Source organism: Cherax quadricarinatus, unplaced genomic scaffold, assembly GCF_038502225.1.
Source record: "Cherax quadricarinatus isolate ZL_2023a unplaced genomic scaffold, ASM3850222v1 Contig65, whole genome shotgun sequence".
In the NCBI taxonomy this organism is placed as follows: domain Eukaryota; kingdom Metazoa; phylum Arthropoda; class Malacostraca; order Decapoda; family Parastacidae; genus Cherax; species Cherax quadricarinatus.
The window spans coordinates 34,102-53,844 of NW_027195091.1; the positions used below are offsets into that span (position 1 = coordinate 34,102).

General features: G+C 43.3%; 1 protein-coding gene across 1 annotated transcript in view; it reads right to left on the minus strand.

Moving 5' to 3' along the window:
- Positions 1-19,743, minus strand: part of LOC128684811 (EF-hand domain-containing family member C2-like) — a 130,662-nt gene that overhangs the window by 25,764 nt on the left and 85,155 nt on the right. The window contains exons 3-6 of the mRNA XM_070079975.1: positions 13,876-14,011; positions 11,965-12,041; positions 6,869-7,003; positions 619-725 (exon numbers count right to left, since the gene is read on the minus strand). Of these exons, the coding sequence (XP_069936076.1) occupies positions 619-725; positions 6,869-7,003; positions 11,965-12,041; positions 13,876-14,011 (455 nt within the window). The remainder of the gene's footprint in view (positions 1-618; positions 726-6,868; positions 7,004-11,964; positions 12,042-13,875; positions 14,012-19,743) is intronic.

The following is a 19,743-nucleotide window of genomic DNA, read 5'->3' on the forward strand; positions in this document are numbered from 1 at the left end:
TGGTGCTGGTAGTGATAGTCATGGTGCTGATAGTGATGGGCTGGTAGTGATAGTGATGGAAGTGATAGTGATGGGGCTGGTAGTGATAGTGATGGAAGTGATAGTGATGGTGCTTGTAGTGATAGTGATGGGGCTGGTAGTGATAGTGATGGGGCTGGTAGTGAAAGTGATGGGGCTGGAAGTGATGGTGCTGGTAGTAATAGTGGTGGTGCTGGTAGATAGTGATGGTGCTGGTAGTGATGGTGCTGGTAGTAATGGTGGTGCTGGTAGTGATAGTGATGGTGCTGGTAGTGATAGTGATGGTGCTGGTAGTGACAGTGATGGTGCTGGTAGTGACAGTGATGGTGCTGGTAGTGACAGTGATGGTGCTGGTAGTGACAGTGATAGTGCTGGTAGTGATAGTGCTGGTAATGGTGCTGGTAGTGATAGTGATGGTGCTGGTAGTGACAGTGATGGTGCTGGCAGTGATAGTAATGGTGTGGTAGTAACAGTGATAGTGCTGGTAGTGATAGTGCTGGTAATGGTGCTGGTAGAGATGGTGCTGGTAATGGTGCTGGTAGTGATGGTGCTGGTAGTGATAGTGATGGTAATGATAGGGATGGTGCTCTGGGTTAGTACCTGAGCACATGACCAAAATTGTTAACAAAAGTAGCTAGAGGATGACGCCGCGGCCATTCACTAGAGAACTGTAGCTTGCCCACGCCCGCAGTCTCGGACACGCCCACCTTGAAGCCACACGCCCACACACGCACCCATGAGGGGAGAGAAAAAAGCACTCATCAGTGAGGAATTCTTTATGTTTGCGCCCCTTACAAATTACAGGATGAGTTGCACAAGACAATTCCAAACCAGTAACGCATAAGTAGTCTTAATAACGCATCTAAACTCTCAATAATGCATTAAGGTCTCAATAACGTTCACCCTGGACCCATTACGTACCTCTGTAATCTGTAAATACCTTTGTAACTTGTCATGATTGTGACCAGACCTACCTGGAGTTCATTACCTTTGTAAATTGTGAGTTCATTACCTCTGTAACTTGCTCAGCTATCAAAACTTTGGAGTCCAGTCCCTGGACCAATTATGTACCTCTGTAATCTTTTGACTACCGCCCACAGGATGGGTATGGGGTGCATAATAAACATATTAAACTAACTGGGATGTTAGATGCGTACGTGTTAAACAAATTAATTTAATGGTCCAGCAAATTATTTTCTTCTGAAATAAAATCAATACTAGTATAGCCCACGATAACTAGCGGCAAGAGAATCTGAGTTCAACATAAAAAAAACTCGCACAGGAGCCAAGACTCAACCCGAGGATGGGAATAGGAGAGTACCAACAGACATATGAGGAGTTTCTCCAGGTGGTAGTCGAGGTCAATGAACGAACCAAACTGTCACTTGCACCCCGCTCTGCTTCCGTTACTTCATAATGGTCCCTTAACGACCGAAACGTTGTCTAAAGAATTATCGCCACTTTGTGGGGACAGTTATGAACTGTTGCAGCCATCATATTGTGAGTTCCACTGTTCTTGACTGTAGTGCTGGGCAAATAGGATGACAAAACACTGAGACAACGCCGAGTCTAATCAGGCATACCTTTATAATGGGCCAGGTGATTAAATTGAGTATTTTTATTATTAAGCAAAACTGGATATCATCTTTCTCTCTTTTCCGGTGCGTTTATATCCATTCCGTAAGTTAGAGATTGTAAATGTATTAAATTAACACAGCAGTACAATGACAGTAAGAGTTGTGCGTTACTTTGCAAGGAATTAGAAGAGGATCATGAAGCTTCTTGAATCCTCTATATGTGATGTTGGAGAGGCGTGTTTATTTCATAGCGCCCTTATTGTGTATGCGTATTATAAAGCACGTATTACTAAACATGGGACCCAAAGATCAATTTTTGTAGCTACAAACAGATAATGACTGCAGTAACTCTACTGGCCCAGGTTATGCTGCTTCTACTCAAGCCCAACTATTCCCACTTGTGTCTTTCTAACCTACGTAAAAAAAAAATACAAAAAATGTTACTACTATACATACAAAAATTACAGCTACATTTAAAAATGTTTACAGTTACTTAAAAAAAATTGCTACAGCTCCATTAAACACTTATAAATGTACATAGAATATTTGCGTCAATCACACTGCTTGGTCAGATGACCAAAAGCTCCAGCTGTGGGTGGCCCCTCAGCCTTGTTGTAGTAGTTCTAAGGTGGTCAGTCCCTCAGCCTTGTTGTAGTAGTTCTGAGGTGGTCAGTCCCTCAGCCTTGTAGTAGTAGTTCTGAGGTGGTCAGTCCCTCAGCCTTGTTGTAGTAGTTCTGAGGTGGTCAGTCCCTCAGCCTTGTTGTAGTAGTTCTGAGGTGGTCAGTCTCTCAGCCTTGTTGTAGTAGTTCTGAGGTGGTCAGTCCCTCAGCCTTGTTGTAGTAGTTCTGAGGTGGTCAGTCCCTCAGCCTTGTTGTAGTAGTTCTGAGGTGGTCAGTCCCTCAGCCTTGTTGTAGTAGTTCTGAGGTGGTCAGTCTCTCAGCCTTGTTGTAGTAGTTCTGAGGTGGTCAGTCTCTCAGCCTTGTTGTAGTAGTTCTGAGGTGGTCAGTCTCTCAGCCTTGTAGTAGTAGTTCTGAGGTGGTCAGTCCCTCAGCCTTGTTGTAGTAGTTCTAAGGTGGTCAGTCTCTCAGCCTTGTTGTAGTAGTTCTGAGGTGGTCAGTCTCTCAGCCTTGTTGTAGTAGTTCTGAGGTGGTCAGTCCCTCAGCCTTGTTGTAGTAGTTCTGAGGTGGTCAGTCTCTCAGCCTTGTTGTAGTAGTTCTGAGGTGGTCAGTCTCTCAGCCTTGTTGTAGTAGTTCTGAGGTGGTCAGTCTCTCAGCCTTGTTGTAGTAGTTCTGAGGTGGTCAGTCCCTCAGCCTTGTTGTAGTAGTTCTGAGGTGGTCAGTCCCTCAGCCTTGTTGTAGTAGTTCTGAGGTTGTCAGTCCCTCAGCCTTGTTGTAGTAGTTCTGATGTGGTCAGTCCCTCAGCCTTGTTGTAGTAGTTCTGAGGTGGTCAGTCCCTCAGCCTTGTAGTAGTAGTTCTGAGGTGGTCAGTCCCTCAGCCTTGTTGTAGTAGTTCTGAGGTGGTCAGTCCCTCAGCCTTGTTGTAGTAGTTCTGAGGTGGTCAGTCCCTCAGCCTTGTTGTAGTAGTTCTGAGGTGGTCAGTCCCTCAGCCTTGTTATACGTAGTTCTGAGGTGGTCAGTCCCTCAGCCTTGTTGTAGTAGTTCTGAGGTGGTCAGTCCCTCAGCCTTGTTGTAGTAGTTCTGAGGTGGTCAGTCCCTCAGCCTTGTTGTAGTAGTTCTGAGGTGGTCAGTCCCTCAGCCTTGTTGTAGTAGTTCTGAGGTGGTCAGTCCCTCAGCCTTGTTGTAGTAGTTCTGAGGTGGTCAGTCCCTCAGCCTTGTTGTAGTAGTTCTGAGGTGGTCAGTCCCTCAGCCTTGTTGTAGTAGTTCTGAGGTGGTCAGTCCCTCAGCCTTGTGGACGTAGTTCTGAGGTGGTCAGTCCCTCAGCCTTGTTGTAGTAGTTAGGTGTTGTTGAGTGCCTCAGCCTTGTTGTAGTAGTTCTGAGGTGGTCAGTCCCTCAGCCTTGTTGTAGTAGTTCTGAGGTGGTCAGTCCCTCAGCCTTGTTGTAGTAGTTCTGAGGTGGTCAGTCTCTCAGCCTTGTTGTAGTAGTTCTGAGGTGGTCAGTCTCTCAGCCTTGTTGTAGTAGTTCTGAGGTGGTCAGTCCCTCAGCCTTGTTGTAGTAGTTCTGAGGTGGTCAGTCTCTCAGCCTTGGAGTAGTAGTTCTGAGGTGGTCAGTCCTTCAGCCTTGTTGTAGTAGTTCTGAGGTGGTCAGTCCCTCAGCCTTGTAGTAGTAGTTTTGAGGTGGTCAGTCTCTCAGCCTTGTAGTAGTAGTTCTGAGGTGGTCAGTCCCTCAGCCTTGTTGTAGTAGTTCTGAGGTGGTCAGTCTCTCAGCCTTGTAGTAGTAGTTTTGAGGTGGTCAGTCTCTCAGCCTTGTTGTAGTAGTTCTGAGGTGGTCAGTCCCTCAGCCTTGTTGTAGTAGTTCTGAGGTGGTCAGTCTCTCAGCCTTGTAGTAGTAGTTCTGAGGTGGTCAGTCCCTCAGCCTTGTTGTAGTAGTTCTGAGGTGGTCAGTCTCTCAGCCTTGTAGTAGTAGTTTTGAGGTGGTCAGTCCCTCAGCCTTGTAGTAGTAGTTTTGAGGTGGTCAGTCCCTCACCCTTATAGCAGTTTTCAGGTGGTCAGTCCCTCACAGCAGTTTTGAGGTGGTCAGTCCCTCACCCTCACAGCAGTTTTGAGGTGGTTAGTCCCTCGCCCTTATAGCAGTTTGAGGTGGTCAGACCCTTACTCTTACAGCAGTTTTGAGGTGGTCAGTCCCTCACCCTCACAGAAGTTTTGAGGTGGTCAGTCCCTCACCCTCACAGCAGTTTTGAGGTGATTAGTCCCTCACACTCACAGCAGTTTTAAGGTGGTCAGTCCCTCACCCTCACAGCAGTTTTGAGGTGGTCAGTCCCTCACACTCACAGCAGTTTTTATGTGGTCAGTCCCTTACTCTTATAGCAGTTTTGAGGTGGTCAGTCCCTCACCCTCACAGCAGTTTTGAGGTGGTCAGTCCCTCACCCTTATAGCAGTTTTGAGGTGGTCAGTCCCTCACCCTCACAGCAGTTTTGAGGTGGTCAGTCCCTCACCCTTATAGCAGTTTTGAGGTGGTCAGTTCCTCACCCTCACAGCAGTTTTGTGGTGGTTAGTCCCTCACACTCACAGCAGTTTTAAGGTGGTCAGTCCCTCACCCTTATAGCAGCTTGAGGTGGTCAGTTCCTCACCCTTATAAGAGTTTTAAGGTGGTCAGTCCCTCACTCTTATAACAGTTTTAAGGTGGTCAGTCCCTCACTCTTATTACAGTTTTGAGGTGGTCAGTCCCTCACCCTTATAACAGTTTTGAGGTGGTCAGTCCCTCACCCTTATAACAGTTTTGAGGTGGTCAGTCCCTCACTCTTATAACAGTTTTGAGGTGGTCAGTCCCTCACCCTTATAAGAGTTTTGAGGTGGTCAGTCCCTCACTCTTATAACAGTTGTGATGAATGGTTTGAAAAACCGACAAGTTGAAGATTGAGACACTTATGCAGCATATGGGAATCTTTATTCAGGAAACGTTTCGCCACACAGTGGCTTCATCAGTCCAATACAAAGAGGAAGGCGTAAGGAGAGGAGGAGAATGAGGTAATCAGTCCCTCAACCTGGAGTCGATGTGTTCAGTCCATCAATCTTGTAGAATGTACAGCATAGGGCCGTAGACGTGGCTTATATACTGTAGTGAGGTGACGTGAAGCAGATGGAGGCGGGGTCATAGTGGTACTATCCACTAGTCGAAGTAGGTCTTCGTCCAAAGGTTGAACAAGTGTTGAAGAATTCTTTGTAACAAGACCCCATGATGCTGCCGTGTCTGACAGTTGTGATGAATGGTTTGAAAAACCGACAAGTTGAAGATTGAGACACTTATGCAGCATATGGGAATCTTTATTCAGGAAACGTTTCGCCACACAGTGGCTTCATCAGTCCAATACAAAGAGGAAGGCGTAAGGAGAGGAGAATGAGGTAATCAGTCCCTCAACCTGGAGTCGATGTGTTCAGTCCATCAATCTTGTAGAATGTACAGCATAGGGCCGTAGACGTGGCTTATATACTGTAGTGAGGTGACGTGAAGCAGATGGAGGCGGGGTCATAGTGGTACCATCCACTAGTCGAAGTAGGTCTTCGTCCAAAGGTTGAACAAGTGTTGAAGAATTCTTTGTAACAAGACCCCATGATGCTGCCGTGTCTGACAGTTGTGATGAATGGTTTGAAAAACCGACAAGTTGAAGATTGAGACACTTATGCAGCATATGGGAATCTTTATTCAGGAAACGTTTCGCCACACAGTGGCTTCATCAGTCCAATACAAAGAGGAAGGCGTAAGGAGAGGAGGAGAATGAGGTAATCAGTCCCTCAACCTGGTCTTGTTACAAAGAATTCTTCAACACTTGTTCAACCTTTGGACGAAGACCTACTTCGACTAGTGGATGGTACCACTATGACCCCGCCTCCATCTGCTTCACGTCACCTCACTACAGTATATAAGCCACGTCTACGGCCCTATGCTGTACATTCTACAAGATTGATGGACTGAACACATCGACTCCAGGTTGAGGGACTGATTACCTCATTCTCCTCCTCTCCTTACGCCTTCCTCTTTGTATTGGACTGATGAAGCCACTGTGTGGCGAAACGTTTCCTGAATAAAGATTCCCATATGCTGCATAAGTGTCTCAATCTTCAACTTATAACAGTTTTGAGGTGGTCAGTCCCTCACCCTTATAAGAGTTTTGAGGTGGTCAGTCCCTCACCCTTATAACAGTTTTAAGGTGGTCAGTCCCTCACTCTTTTAACAGTTTTGAGATGGTCAGTCCCTCACTCTTTTAACAGTTTTAAGGTGGTCAGTCCCTCACTCTTTTAACAGTTTTGAGGTGGTCAGTCCCTCACCCTGGTGGCCCAAAACACAACAATACTTGTCTCATCTTCAGGATGAAATGGATACCGCCAAAAAAAAAAAAAAAAGACACACACAGTCGCAGAAGTTTTCAGTGGGACAACGCTTTATTTTGTCGAGTTGTATTAATAAAGCTGTAAACAGCGAGATTTTGTCCTGATAAGTTCTGCAACTTGCATCTTCAAAATACTGACCAGTGTTTACCATAATTTTGCATTTGATTGCAATATTGACTACTCAAAAAATCTGTAATGGTAACTAGATGACGTTCTATCGGTTACGAATCATTATCAAGCAGCGAGTACACAAGTTTGAGGTCCGACCTGAGTCACAGTAGTAGGGTGAGGTGCGAGGTCTGGCTGCGGGGCGAGGCCTAAAGATGTGAGGTAGGTCCTGGTGGCTCGGTCACAGCTGGTCACTAGATACCGGCGACCCAACACAGTCACATATTCACCCACCTGTAACAAATACTGTTACTTTTGGAATACATTTTAGAGTATGTGAGCTGCGTCCCTCCCGACAACTCTCCTTGATTCATGCTCATAAATTTAAGAGAGATTTATTATATTGTATTTATATGCAAGACGAGCCACGGGGGGTGGAAATCTTTAGCTCCAGTACTTTCACACTTCTCAGTGGTTCATCAGGAGCTATGCAATGTTGCAAGAGAGCAACTAAAGCAGGAAGAGAATTCTCAGAGTAGCGTAGTGCAAGTGTGTCACCAGCCACGGTTACCCTTAGAATGGTCGGTGCCAACCCCACCCTTTTGATTATATATTCAACACTGGAAACTATTATCGATGAAAATAATGGATTGTATGTGACTTGTTTGCATAGAATTATGGGGTCCTTAAAAGATTATGACGAAAGATAAATAACAAGAAATTGCAAAGTTCATACCATAACTTTTAGAGGGGGTAAGCCAGTGGAAGGCCTCGGTCAGATGACCAAAAGTTCCAGCGAAGGGTCAACATATGGCTAAGACCCACGTCAGGAAACACTTGTCCTGTCTCATAAGAACATAAGAAAGAAGGGACACTGCAACAGGCCTACTGACCCATGCGGAGCAGGTCCATATCCCCCCCCCCCGGATCAGCCCAATGACCCACCAAGTCTGGTCACTTCCACTTAAGGAAGGAGCACGGCATCAGACCTAGCAGCACAGGCTAGTCAGGTCCAACTCACACCCACTCATGTATTTATCTAACCTATTTTTAAAACTACACAACGTTTTAGCCTCTATAACTGTACTCGGGAGTTTGTTCCACTCATCCACAACTCTATTATCAAACCAGTGCTTTCCTATATCCTTCCTGAATCTGAATTTTTCAAACTTGAAACCATTGCTGCGAGTCCTGTCTTGGCTGGAAATTTTCAGCACGCTTACATCCCCTTTATTTATTCTTGTTTTCCATTTATACACCTTGATCATATCCCCCCTAATTTTACGCCTTTCTAGAGAATGCAAAGTCAGAGCCTTCACTCTATTTTCATAGGGAAGATTTCTGATACATGGGATCATCTTTGTCATCCTCATCTGTACGTTTTCCAGAGCATTTATATCCATTCTGCAATACGGTGACCAGAACTGAGCAGCACAATCTAAATGAGGCCTAACCAAGAATATATAGAGTTGAAGAACAACCTGAGGACTTTTATTATTTATACTTCTAGATATGAAGCCAAGAATTCTGTTCGCTTTATTGCGAACACTAATGCACTGTTGTCTTGGTTTTAGATTACTGCTAACCAGAACTCCTAAATCCTTTTCGCAATCAGTAGTATTAAGATCTACATTATTTACTTTATATGTGGCATGGTTATTTTCCTGTCCAACATTTAGAACTTTGCATTTGTTTATATTAAACAGCATCTGCCACTTCTCCGACCATTGCATCAGTCTATTCAAATCATCCTGGAGTGCTCTAGTGTCCTCATTAGAATGAACTGGACGACCTATTTTGGTGCCATCAGCAAATTTGCTTATGTTGCTATTTATTCCCTCATCTATGTAGTTTATGCAAATTGTGAACAACAACGGGCCCAACACTGACCCCTGAGGAACACCGCTTGTGACGTGCCCCCACTCTGATTTCTGCCCATTTATGCAAACTCTCTGCTTCCTATTTGTCAGCCATGCCTCTACCCAGGAAAATTTTTTCTCCTATTCCGTGTGCCTTAAGTTTCCTCAATAGCCTCTGATGTGGGACTCTATCGAAAGCCTTACTGAATCCATATACACAATATCATATTCATTACCATGATCTACCTCCTCAGACACCTTAGTGAAAAAAGTTAGTAAATTCGTAAGACAGGAACGCCCCTTTGTAAAACCGTGTTGAGATTCATTAATCAAACTATGCCTATCAAGATGGCTACGAATTGCTTCGGCAATTATTGATTCCATAAACTTTCCCACAATGGACGTAAGGCTTATTGGTCTATAGTTCAAAGCCAAGGATCTGTCACCTGCCTTGTAAATAGGTATTACATTTGCCATTTTCCACTTATCAGGCACTATGCCAGTTTGTAGTGGTATGTTAAAACGATTAGCCAAAGGTATGCTAAGTTCCTCTTTACATTCCTTTAACACCCTTGCAAACAGTTCATCAGGGCCTGGGGATTTGTTAGGTTTTAATTTCTCTATTTGTCTGAGGATCATGTCACTAGTTACCGCAATCGTGCATAGTTTATTATCGTCCTGTTCTACATAATCTATTATTTCAGGAATTTCGCTAGTATTTTCCTGGGTAAAAACTGAGAGGAAGTAGGTATTGAAAATTTCACACATATCCTTATCACTGTCAGTGATCTGACCAGAGTTACTCTTAAGTGGGCCAATCTTGTCCCTAATCTTACTTCTGTATACCTGAAAGAACCCTTTTGGGTTAGTCTTCGAATCCCTTGCGACCTTAGCCTCATAATCCCTTTTTGCTTTTCTTTTTCCTTTCTTAACTGCCCATCCCCTATTTTGATACGCCTATATATGCCTATATATTGTTCATCCATTTGGGATCATTTTTGTTAGATCTAATTTCCCTACTCGGAACAAAAGTTGTCTGGGCAGCTAGAACTATGCTCTGAAAAACGTCATATTGCCAACCAAGATCACCTACATGACAAATCTTACCTAACCTTCATATTACCGGTTATAATTCATTTTCTTTCAACGTACCGGCCGTATCCCACTGAGGCAGGGTGGCCAAAAAAGAAAAACTGAAGTCTCTCCTTTTAAATTTAGTAAATATATATAGGAGAAGGGGTTACTAGCCCCTTGCTCCCGGCATTTTAGTCGCCTCTTACAACACGCATGACTTACGGAGGAAGAAATCTGTTCCACTTCCCCATGGTTATAATTATAATCTTAATTTTAAAGTAGACTGGTAAGCCGGGTGAAGGTCTGAGTCAATGACCAAAAGCTCCAGTAGCAGGTAAGTTCGCCAGGATGGGTCCTGGCCCGGGTCTCCAGCGGCGGGTCATCATATGACTAAGACCCACTTCAAGAAACATTTGTCCGGTTTCCTGACAAATTTTGCTGACAGGCCGAAGGGCTTTGACCGGAATAACCTCCAGGTAGCCTCGAGGTAGGTAGACCCAACCATGCTAACTAACCCAGGAAGGGAGAGGGAGGGGGAGGTTAATAGGAATGTTTCCTGCCTCAATAACCCAGCCAGAGACAACTAAAAGGAGTACAATATTACGACCTAATTAGAATTTTTCGAGCTCTATCTAAGCAGATAAATGGGTAATCATCAGTTCATGTATATTAAGGTTAGACGTGTTTTATCCTGAACCCGGTTTGACCTGAAGTCTTAATCCACCAGTCAATGAAGCGATCTACTCTTATTGGTTGTTGCCACACTGCACTGTATACACTGTTGTGGCATATACTGAATATAACTTCATAGTTCAGTCTCATAGTACTCGCTTCTGGGGGAGGCACTATGCTTACACTGGAACATCTGATACCCCTGTATTAATAATTGTCAAATAACCTAACGAATGGTGGTCTTATGGTACTGTTAATATCACACAGCGTTATTAAGTCTTGTGTATACATGGGATTTAGTCTGGACATGCACGCCACAGCGAATGGGCTGTTAATCACGTTACCATACCCATGTCAATTCCATACTAAATATAAATTAATTCTACGAAAGTAGAACTCATTTTATGTATCTGTAGGCTTCATTTCTGTAGCTTCCATTAAGAAATTTTAAAGTTTCATGACGCCAGCCCTCATAACCTCACTTCAGAGACTAAACATGTTCAGTTTCAATGTTGCTTCGATTTATGAAAGTATAATTGATTATTCATTCAGAAATATATTACTGACTTATGATATTTTTAGATAACGAAGTTAAATATGCACCAAAATATTACAGCCTCTCACTTGTTGGGATCCCTCTGCCGTCCTCATTACTACATCAACACAACCAGCCTGTGTTACACTGTTGCACTCACCAATGACTGCATATTATATATTATTCGATTTTCCTCACTGTTTCGACAAATATTTAATGTAACCCACATTATAACGTACACATTATAACATACAAAAATGTATGATTACTGTAAACAATTTATAATGTATATATTTATCTAAACTAGGCATACATACTACATATACACTACAAATGCCAGCTTGGAGGTAACTTCTACAGATAACTTGTAGTTCGGGATATGAAAACTACACTGGTCTTTAATTCAAATTATGTATTATATATTCAGCAACTGACCCTAAGAAAAAAAAAGTTTGCACATTACTTAAAATTATATCCCATAGAGAAACTCATTTTTTTTTCTTAGAAATGTTAAACTACCTGTAGAGGTAGCAAAAGCTAAACTTTAATTAAAGTGATGGAGGTGGTAACGTGGGAAAGATGTGAGTGCTGATGCAAGGGAGAGGAGGTTCTCACGCAAGGGAGAGGAGGTTCTCACGCAAGGGAGAGAGATGCAGGTGCTGTCGTGAGAAAGTGAAGTGGAGGCGCTAATACGAGAGATGTGGAGGTACTGATACGAAAGATGATGGAAGTGCTGATACGCGAGAGATGGAGGTACTGATACGAGAGAGACGGAGGTGCTGATACGAAAGATGATGGAGGTGCTGATACGCGAGAGATGGAGGTACTGATACGAGAGAGACGGAGGTGCTGATACGAAAGATGATGGAGGTGCTGATACGCGAGAGATGGAGGTACTGATACGAGAGAGACGGAAGTACTGATACGAGAGAGACGGAAGTACTGATACGAGAGAGACGGAAGTACTGATACGAGAGAGACGGAGGTGCTAACGTGAGGGAGAGAGACGGGAGTGCTGATATGAGGGAGAGGTGGTGCTCACGCCAGGGGGAGACATGACGTGAAGAGACGTGGAAAAGTTGAAGTGAGGTAAATAGATGGAGAACATACATTACCTTGAAATGGTGGAGGGTAAGGTGTGGAGCAAGAGGGTGTGTGGAGGTGGCCACACGCTGTCTCCCCACCAGGGTCCCTGCAACACCAATACTACTACATTCTTTTATTTTTGCAGTCTCTCTGCATTATTATTTTGCAAACTATTGTTAGCAGTGTGCTGGTGTTTTATTCGTTAGGAAACAAAGTCAATACTGAATTTAACTATTAGTCTGCTTTATGTAAATTGCACAACCCCCTTAATGTTGGAGAATTTAAGCTGTAGTTCGAGCAAGAAAACTCAATATGAACAGGAAATAGTTTATGCATCCTGGCTCAGGTTATTGTCATGTAATGACCCCGATCAGTGGAACTTAAGCATCAGCTGGCGTGGTAAAACACTAATTGCACTGTAGTCTTTATTGGTATAACATTTCACCAGTTTTTATTAAGTACATCTGTGGTGAAACGCTGTACCATTCATTAAAGACCCTCTGCAAGTAGTGTTTTGTTCACCATAGATGTTGCCAGCAAAGCTGTTAGTTTATTGTGCACCCAACATCCATCCTGTGGACGGTAGCGCAAGAGCATATGGATACACAAAAGACCTAAGAGCTAGGCCCCAAAAGGGTAGATCTGGATTTATATATACTGTTGCAAACAAATTTAGGAGATTTGCTTAATAAGTCTGGCATCTTATTCTCATTAATAAGACATGGTGATATATCACAGATTACGCTGTATATCTCTATAATCCTCAATAAGTGAATAAAGCACACACTGTTCAAGAAAAAGTGACCTACTGACGGCGCTTCGCTATTATTCTGGACTGCTGACATACCAGAATTAGGCTTCCTACCTCACAACAGTCGTTTTCCTGAACCAGAACAATGGCCTAACACGATACCCAGGTGCCTATGTACTGCTAAGTGAAAAATGGCAGGTTTAAGGAGACGTGTCCATACGCTGTGGTTCGCATTCCTGTTCAGGATGCAACCCACAACGGCCAACTAACTCCCAGCTACCTATTTACTGCTAGGTAAACTTAACTTTTAATTACGATGACGATTTTATGTATTCTGGGGAAACTAACATATATCTGGTCTTCACCAGTATTTCTGTTTCTCCGTCAGAGCACCTCGAAACAGGTTACCAGGCGCTTGAGAGAGTTTTATACCAATGGGAGGGCAAGGAGGATGGCGCCCTTTCCTGAGAAACCCTATGGTATGAATATTCAAACTACACAACCACGTTAATTCCCCCTCCCCTCTTAAATTGACCCAGCGTTGAGAGACCTATCTAAATAAACATATTTGACGATTTTATGAATGATTCAGAAGTAATATAACAAACAGAATTAGTCACCGCCAGGCAAAATAATTCATGACTACCTGAAAAAACTGACCATTGCCTGATCCAATGTTATTCCCCCCCCCCAAGATCCACTTCTCAATAGGGAACTCTCCACTCTGCTCCACCCGACCCTTCCTCCGTCAATCCCACTAGTTGCACGCACACTGTAAATCATAATCACCCAACAAAACCGAGGTATATAATGGGTCCGGGGTCTTGGCCCCAGTTTTACGATAAATGAACACAATTTTTCTATACCCAAGTCTCACCTCTTTGACGCAGGTGAGAAGGGGCTCGTGATTTAAGGAACTGGGTTTGTTCCTCCCTTTCCTTGGATCTAACCCAGTTGCAGCTCATTTCCAGGCGCTGTATGACCCCTACGGGTTTAACGATTCCCCCGAAATACAAATTGCTAAAATAAATTACCTAACCATATCGAAGTACAGTAGTGGCATCGACCAGTTCCCAACAGAGGAAGAGATGAATGAATTTGTAATGCTTATGTTAAGGTATGTCTTGCTGGTTAAATGGCATAAAGGGAGAAGAGTGAGGTTTTGATGGCTTGTGTGTATGTGACGTACCCTGGACGGCGCCAGCATTAGGTGTAGGCAGTTCCACAAGGCGTAGAGTATCGTCCTCTAAGTGGAAGTATATCATTACATTTCTCTTGCGGTCACCCGCGGCTTCCTCGACAACAAGCCCCCCGAAGCTCAGGATCTGAAACACGGGCATATACATCATCGGCACACGCATCAACGCAAGTAAAATCACCAACACAATCACATACATCAACACAAGTATAAACACCAATACACGTATCAACACAAGCTTATATAAACACAAGCATGAACATCAGCGCCATCAGCACAAGCATGAACATCAATTATCAGGCCCGTCAAGATCAAGATCAAGATATTCTAGGTAAGACCCCAAGAAGGGGTGAGATGGGAAGTGGGGATAGAGGAAGAATAGGTTGGTTAGAGGAAGGGTTTTTGTAAGAGGGAAAGAACCAGGGCTTAACCCAGTAGCTGAGCTGATGGTGATTCAGGAGGTCGTGCGCAACTTGGGGACTGGAGGGGGGGGGGGGGAGACAAAGCGTGAATCGCAAGGTACAAGGGCGATATTAAAGGTCCATACCTGTGAGTTACAGGTTAGTGATTCAAGATTTTAGCAAGGTTATTTGTAGGCCCGTCAACACAGAGTAAATAACATTAACACTGACAATACATGCATAAAATGGTAGACAACAGAAAAAAATTGCTCAAACATAAGAAAATTAATGGTATATTAGATACATGAAGAAGGTAATTCATCACTTTGTCCAATTTTCTCAACCTTTCTTACTGAAAGTTCTTTGTGTATCAGTACTATTCTCCATGTGCAAGTGGACAAGACTCTCTCCTCCGTAAGCCATGCGTGTCGTAAGTGGCGACTAAAATGCCGGGAGCAAGGAGCTAGTAACCCCTATTGTATAAATTACTAAATGTAAAAAGAAAAGCTTTATAAGGTTTTTTTCTTTTAGGAATCACGCTGCCTCGGTGGGAGGCGACCATTATGTTGAAAAAAAAAATCAGTACTAGTGGATTGCATCTGATTAATAATTTCACTTTGATCTGAACCATAGTTATAAACATTTTTAATTTATATATTTTCGAAAACATTCAAAATTTTTTATCGAGTCACAGCCCACGCAGGATATATACGCCTATATGTATTTCTCAGTTCGTTAGTTTTCAAGTCTGTCGATTGCACATTTAACCCTTTAATTGGGATTAAATTCTATGATATACACTGGTAGATGCGTAAGACGTACGTACATCTAGGTATCTTCACTGTTGCAACGTTTCGCCCACATAGTGGGCTTCTTTAGTCAATTACAGAGGTGACTAAATATGAAGATGGTAGGAATATTAGCGAGGTAAAGATTTATTTTTTAAGGTGATCAGTCCCTCAAGAAATGAGAAGAGTGAGATGAAGAATAGAAAAGAATGAGATGAAGAAGAGGATGAAGTGAGAAGAGAAGAGAAAAATGTGTTTGATCAATGTTGTATATTTGACTAAGGTTAACTGCCATACGTGTACGTGAAGCGTAAGCTATTTAATGTTAGTAGGTTCACTGGTGGTGGATAAAGCAAATGTTGTGAATGCTTGTGTCGAAAAGAAGATGGACGTATGGCTTCAAATGTATGAAGCTGTATCTTGCTTGCGAGGTCAAACAGAAGACTCCTTGTGTCTGGGACCTCCTGGTTGGTGGCATGATCGGCTGGACTGTTGATGTCAGCTGCACGCAAGTCCTCTTCATTCACCAAAGCCCTGCTGTTCAGTGAATGACTTAAGGAACTTAAGTTCCCTCTAAAAGGCAGCCAGGGGTGTGTTGGAAAATGCTTTAAGAGTCTGTGAATTACACTATACTTTTTATCACAGATTTTATTTTCAGTGTAAAATTAAGTAGTGTAAAATTTAAAAAAAATAAATGTAATAACTTTTTTATCTTGTTATTGGGGAGGTTCATAATGTACTCGTTATTGTAAAGGAAACATTACATAAACCTTTATAAGACTTTCTAATAAAAGTTACTGTGTTAGAAACAATTACAGAGATTATAACATTTACTGGAAATTAGAAACATATTACAAAAATTATATCATTTACTGGAAATTTAATTTGCTATGCTGCTGTATTATTACTACTGATGTACTGAAGTTTTCTGTCTCACAGCTTATTGTGCACTGCTTGTGTATGGAAGCAAATGGTTAATAAAATTAATGAATTCAGAGACAACTCACTCATAAACGTTAAAGAAATATCAAAGTATTTTATCCATAATGACATTTTACAAATTATTCTGGAAAAATATCCTGACTTTGCTCAATGTAAATAAAGCATTTCTCTCTCTCTCTCTCTCTCTCTCTCTGAGAGAGAGAAACCTAATTAATATCTGCACAAATAACTCATGATGATTGTGGCCGGATATAAACATGTAACTAGTTCATTACCACTGTAACTTGTTCAGCTCTCAAAAATTTTGCGGCCCAGTCCCTGGACCCATTACGTACCTCTGTATTCTTTTAACTACCACCCACAGGATGGGTATAGGGTGCATAATAAAAATGTTAAATTAACTGTAACGATATAGACAAGACGTGAAAAAAACACGTGCAGTTATGATCAAGAAAGGATGCAGGTAAGTATTAATTTAGTAACTGAGTTGTAGATAAGCGGAACAAACTCCCAGGTAGTGTCGCTGGATCGAGAATTTTGGTTAGCTTTAAATATACTCTAGGTACACGAGTGGATGAGTGGATGTAGCTGGGTGTGAAATGAACATGCCTAGCATGGATCAATAGGTCCTAGCATTCACATGCTCCACTGTCCTCAGGTTGATAAATCTCTACACAGAGACAGTCCCAACATAAGCTTGGTCTGAGGGGTCATTCCTTCACAATATATGGCAGTGCTGTGTCCCTCACTAGAACTTATGTATATTTTACACTATGGACGACCCCAGGTCACTGTTCGTGAAGCAGCACATCTTGCAGCTTTAACAGTGAACGTGGTGACACGAACAGCCTGCGTGGTGATACCAGGAGTCTACCTCCAGGGTGTTCTGAGAGTCGACGCCCCCGCGGTCCAGTCCTTGACCAAGCCTCCCTGGAAGGATTGGGGATGTCAACAGCTTGAGTGGGGATACCAACAACCTGCGTGGGGATACCAACAGCGTGAGTGGGGATACCAACAGCCTGTGCGGGGATACCAACAGCCTGCGTGATGCTAACAGCCTGCGTGGGGATGCCAACAGTCTGCGTGGGGATACCAACAGACTGGGTGGGTATGCCAACAGTCTGCAAAGGGATACCAACAAACTGGTTGGGGATACCAGCAGACTGGGTGGGGATGCCAACAGCCTGAGTAGGAATACTAGCAGACTGAGTGGAGGATACCAACAGTCTGCGTAGGGATACCAGCAGACTGGGTGGGGATACCAACGTTCTAAATCTAATGTATTATACATCCCGAACTACGGAAGCCCCCGTGTATATTATTTTCTTATCGTCAGTTAATTTTCTATAAATATGGATAAATATACAAAATTCTGGCCACAAAATAGAGCGAAACACCAACGCCAGACCTGGGAGTGATCATGTCGGAGGATCTCACCTTCAAGGACCATAACATTGTATCAATCGCATCTGCTAGAAAAATGACAGGATGGATAATGAGAACCTTCAAAACTAGGGATGCCAAGCCCATGATGACACTCTTCAGGTCACTTGTTCTATCTAGGCTGGAATATTGCTGCACACTAACAGCACCTTTCAAGGCAGGTGAAATTGCTGACCTAGAAAATGTACAGAGAACCTTCACGGCGCGCATAACGGAGATAAAACACCTCAATTACTGGGAGCGCTTGAGGTTCCTAAACCTGTATTCCCTGGAACGCAGGCGGGAGAGATACATGATTATATACACCTGGAAAATCCTAGAGGGACTAGTACCGAACTTGCACACGAAAATCACTCACTACGAAAGCAAAAGACTTGGCAGACGATGCAACATCCCCCCAATGAAAAGCAGGGGTGTCACTAGCACGTTAAGAGACCATACAATAAGTGTCAGGGGCCCGAGACTGTTCAACTGCCTCCCAGCATACATAAGGGGGATTACCAACAGACCCCTGGCAGTCTTCAAGCTGGCACTGGACAAGCACCTAAAGTCGGTTCCTGACCAGCCGGGCTGTGGCTCGTACGTTGGTTTGCGTGCAGCCAGCAGTAACAGCCTGGTTGATCAGGCTCTGATCCACCAGGAGGCCTGGCCACAGACCGGGCCGCAGGGGCGTTGACCCCCGGAACTCTCTCCAGGTAAACTCCAGGTAATAACATACTTATCGGGCAGAAATCGAACAATTGAACGCCTCTCTTATTTATTGCAACTGATTTTTAACGGGTCTTCAGCGCTGTATGACCCTTGTGGGTTTCGCGCTTAGTCTGGATTGTAATAATAATTTGACGGTTATTTTAATTAAGTGGCTACTTCCTCGCTATTACACACTTTTTTGGAAAAAAATTATTAAGTCGCAACAGTGCTACTGGATTATCGAAAAGATAGTAACCCAGGATAACTCAAGGATGGCACTGTGATTTTCTATTGGGATCCTTTTGCTGTCTTTCCCAGGATGCCACCCACAAGAGATACTGCTAGATGAACAGGGGCATTACGTGTAAAAGAAACATGCCCAACATTTCAATTTGTACTCGGCTCATTCGCTTGTGAACCGAATAGGTTACCACTTCAACCACGAGATATGGAACTGTAAAATAAACCAACTGAAAAGCTGGGGTGCAGTGGGCACAATAAGAGAACACTGTATCAACGTCCGGGGTCCCAGACTATTCAACATCTTACCAGAAGATATTAGAGACAATGTTAGAACAAATGTAGAAGTCTTCAAGAAGAAACTGGACAAGTATCTTCCCCCAGGTGTCTTCGAGAAGGCACTGGACAGGCACCTAAAGTCAGCACCTGACCAGGCGGGCTATGGTTCGTACGTCGGGTTGTGTGCGGCCAAGAGTAACAGCCTGGTTGATCAGGCCCTGATCCACCATGAGGCCTGGCCACAGAACGGACCGCGGGGGCGTAACCCATTTGGGTTATCCTAGGTTCCCTACACACATGCTGCTATGTATGATAATTCTATGTAACTGTATTTGTGTATACCTGAATAAACTTACTTACTTACTTAGACCCCTGAAACCCTCTCAAGGTATAACTCCAGGTGCCAGATCAACCAAACTACAATGGGTATGTATGGGCAGAGGGCCGCCAGTAGTAACAGCCTGACTGACCTGGCAAACACCAGACAAGCCTGACCCATGGCCGGGCTCCGGGAGTAGAAAAACTCGGAACTCATCAAAAGTACAAACAAGCCACTTCGAGCAACTCTCCTAACACCTGCTGTCCCTGTTACCTAACAGTAAATAAATACCTGGGAGTTATACTGTTGAGAGTTGCATCCTGGGAGGGGCTTAAAGAAAAATGAATCCAAATGGAAATAAGCCACAATGCTTTTCTTTCCTGGGGTATCCTGGGTTAACAACTTTCCAAGGTTACTTATGTAAATAAACATTTCTCAAGTGCTTATTATAATCTCAATAACTGAAAGTATTAACAGATCAACATTATCTTTTTTATTTCTATTTATTTCTTTAATAAAATCACATCACTGGCAACAAAATTTTCACCATATTTAGTTCTTGCTCACTATCACGTTAGTGTACTTACCTTATCTGTCATGCCCAGTGATTTTATTGGTGTGGCTTTTAGTTAATTACCCGGTATATCATTTAGCTACATTTGAAGTTCCAAAATACAAAGCCACATGTACACTCCTAATTTTAAGTTGGCGTCTCGTTGCTATAGCGACAGAGATGTATATACGTTTTCTTTGGTGA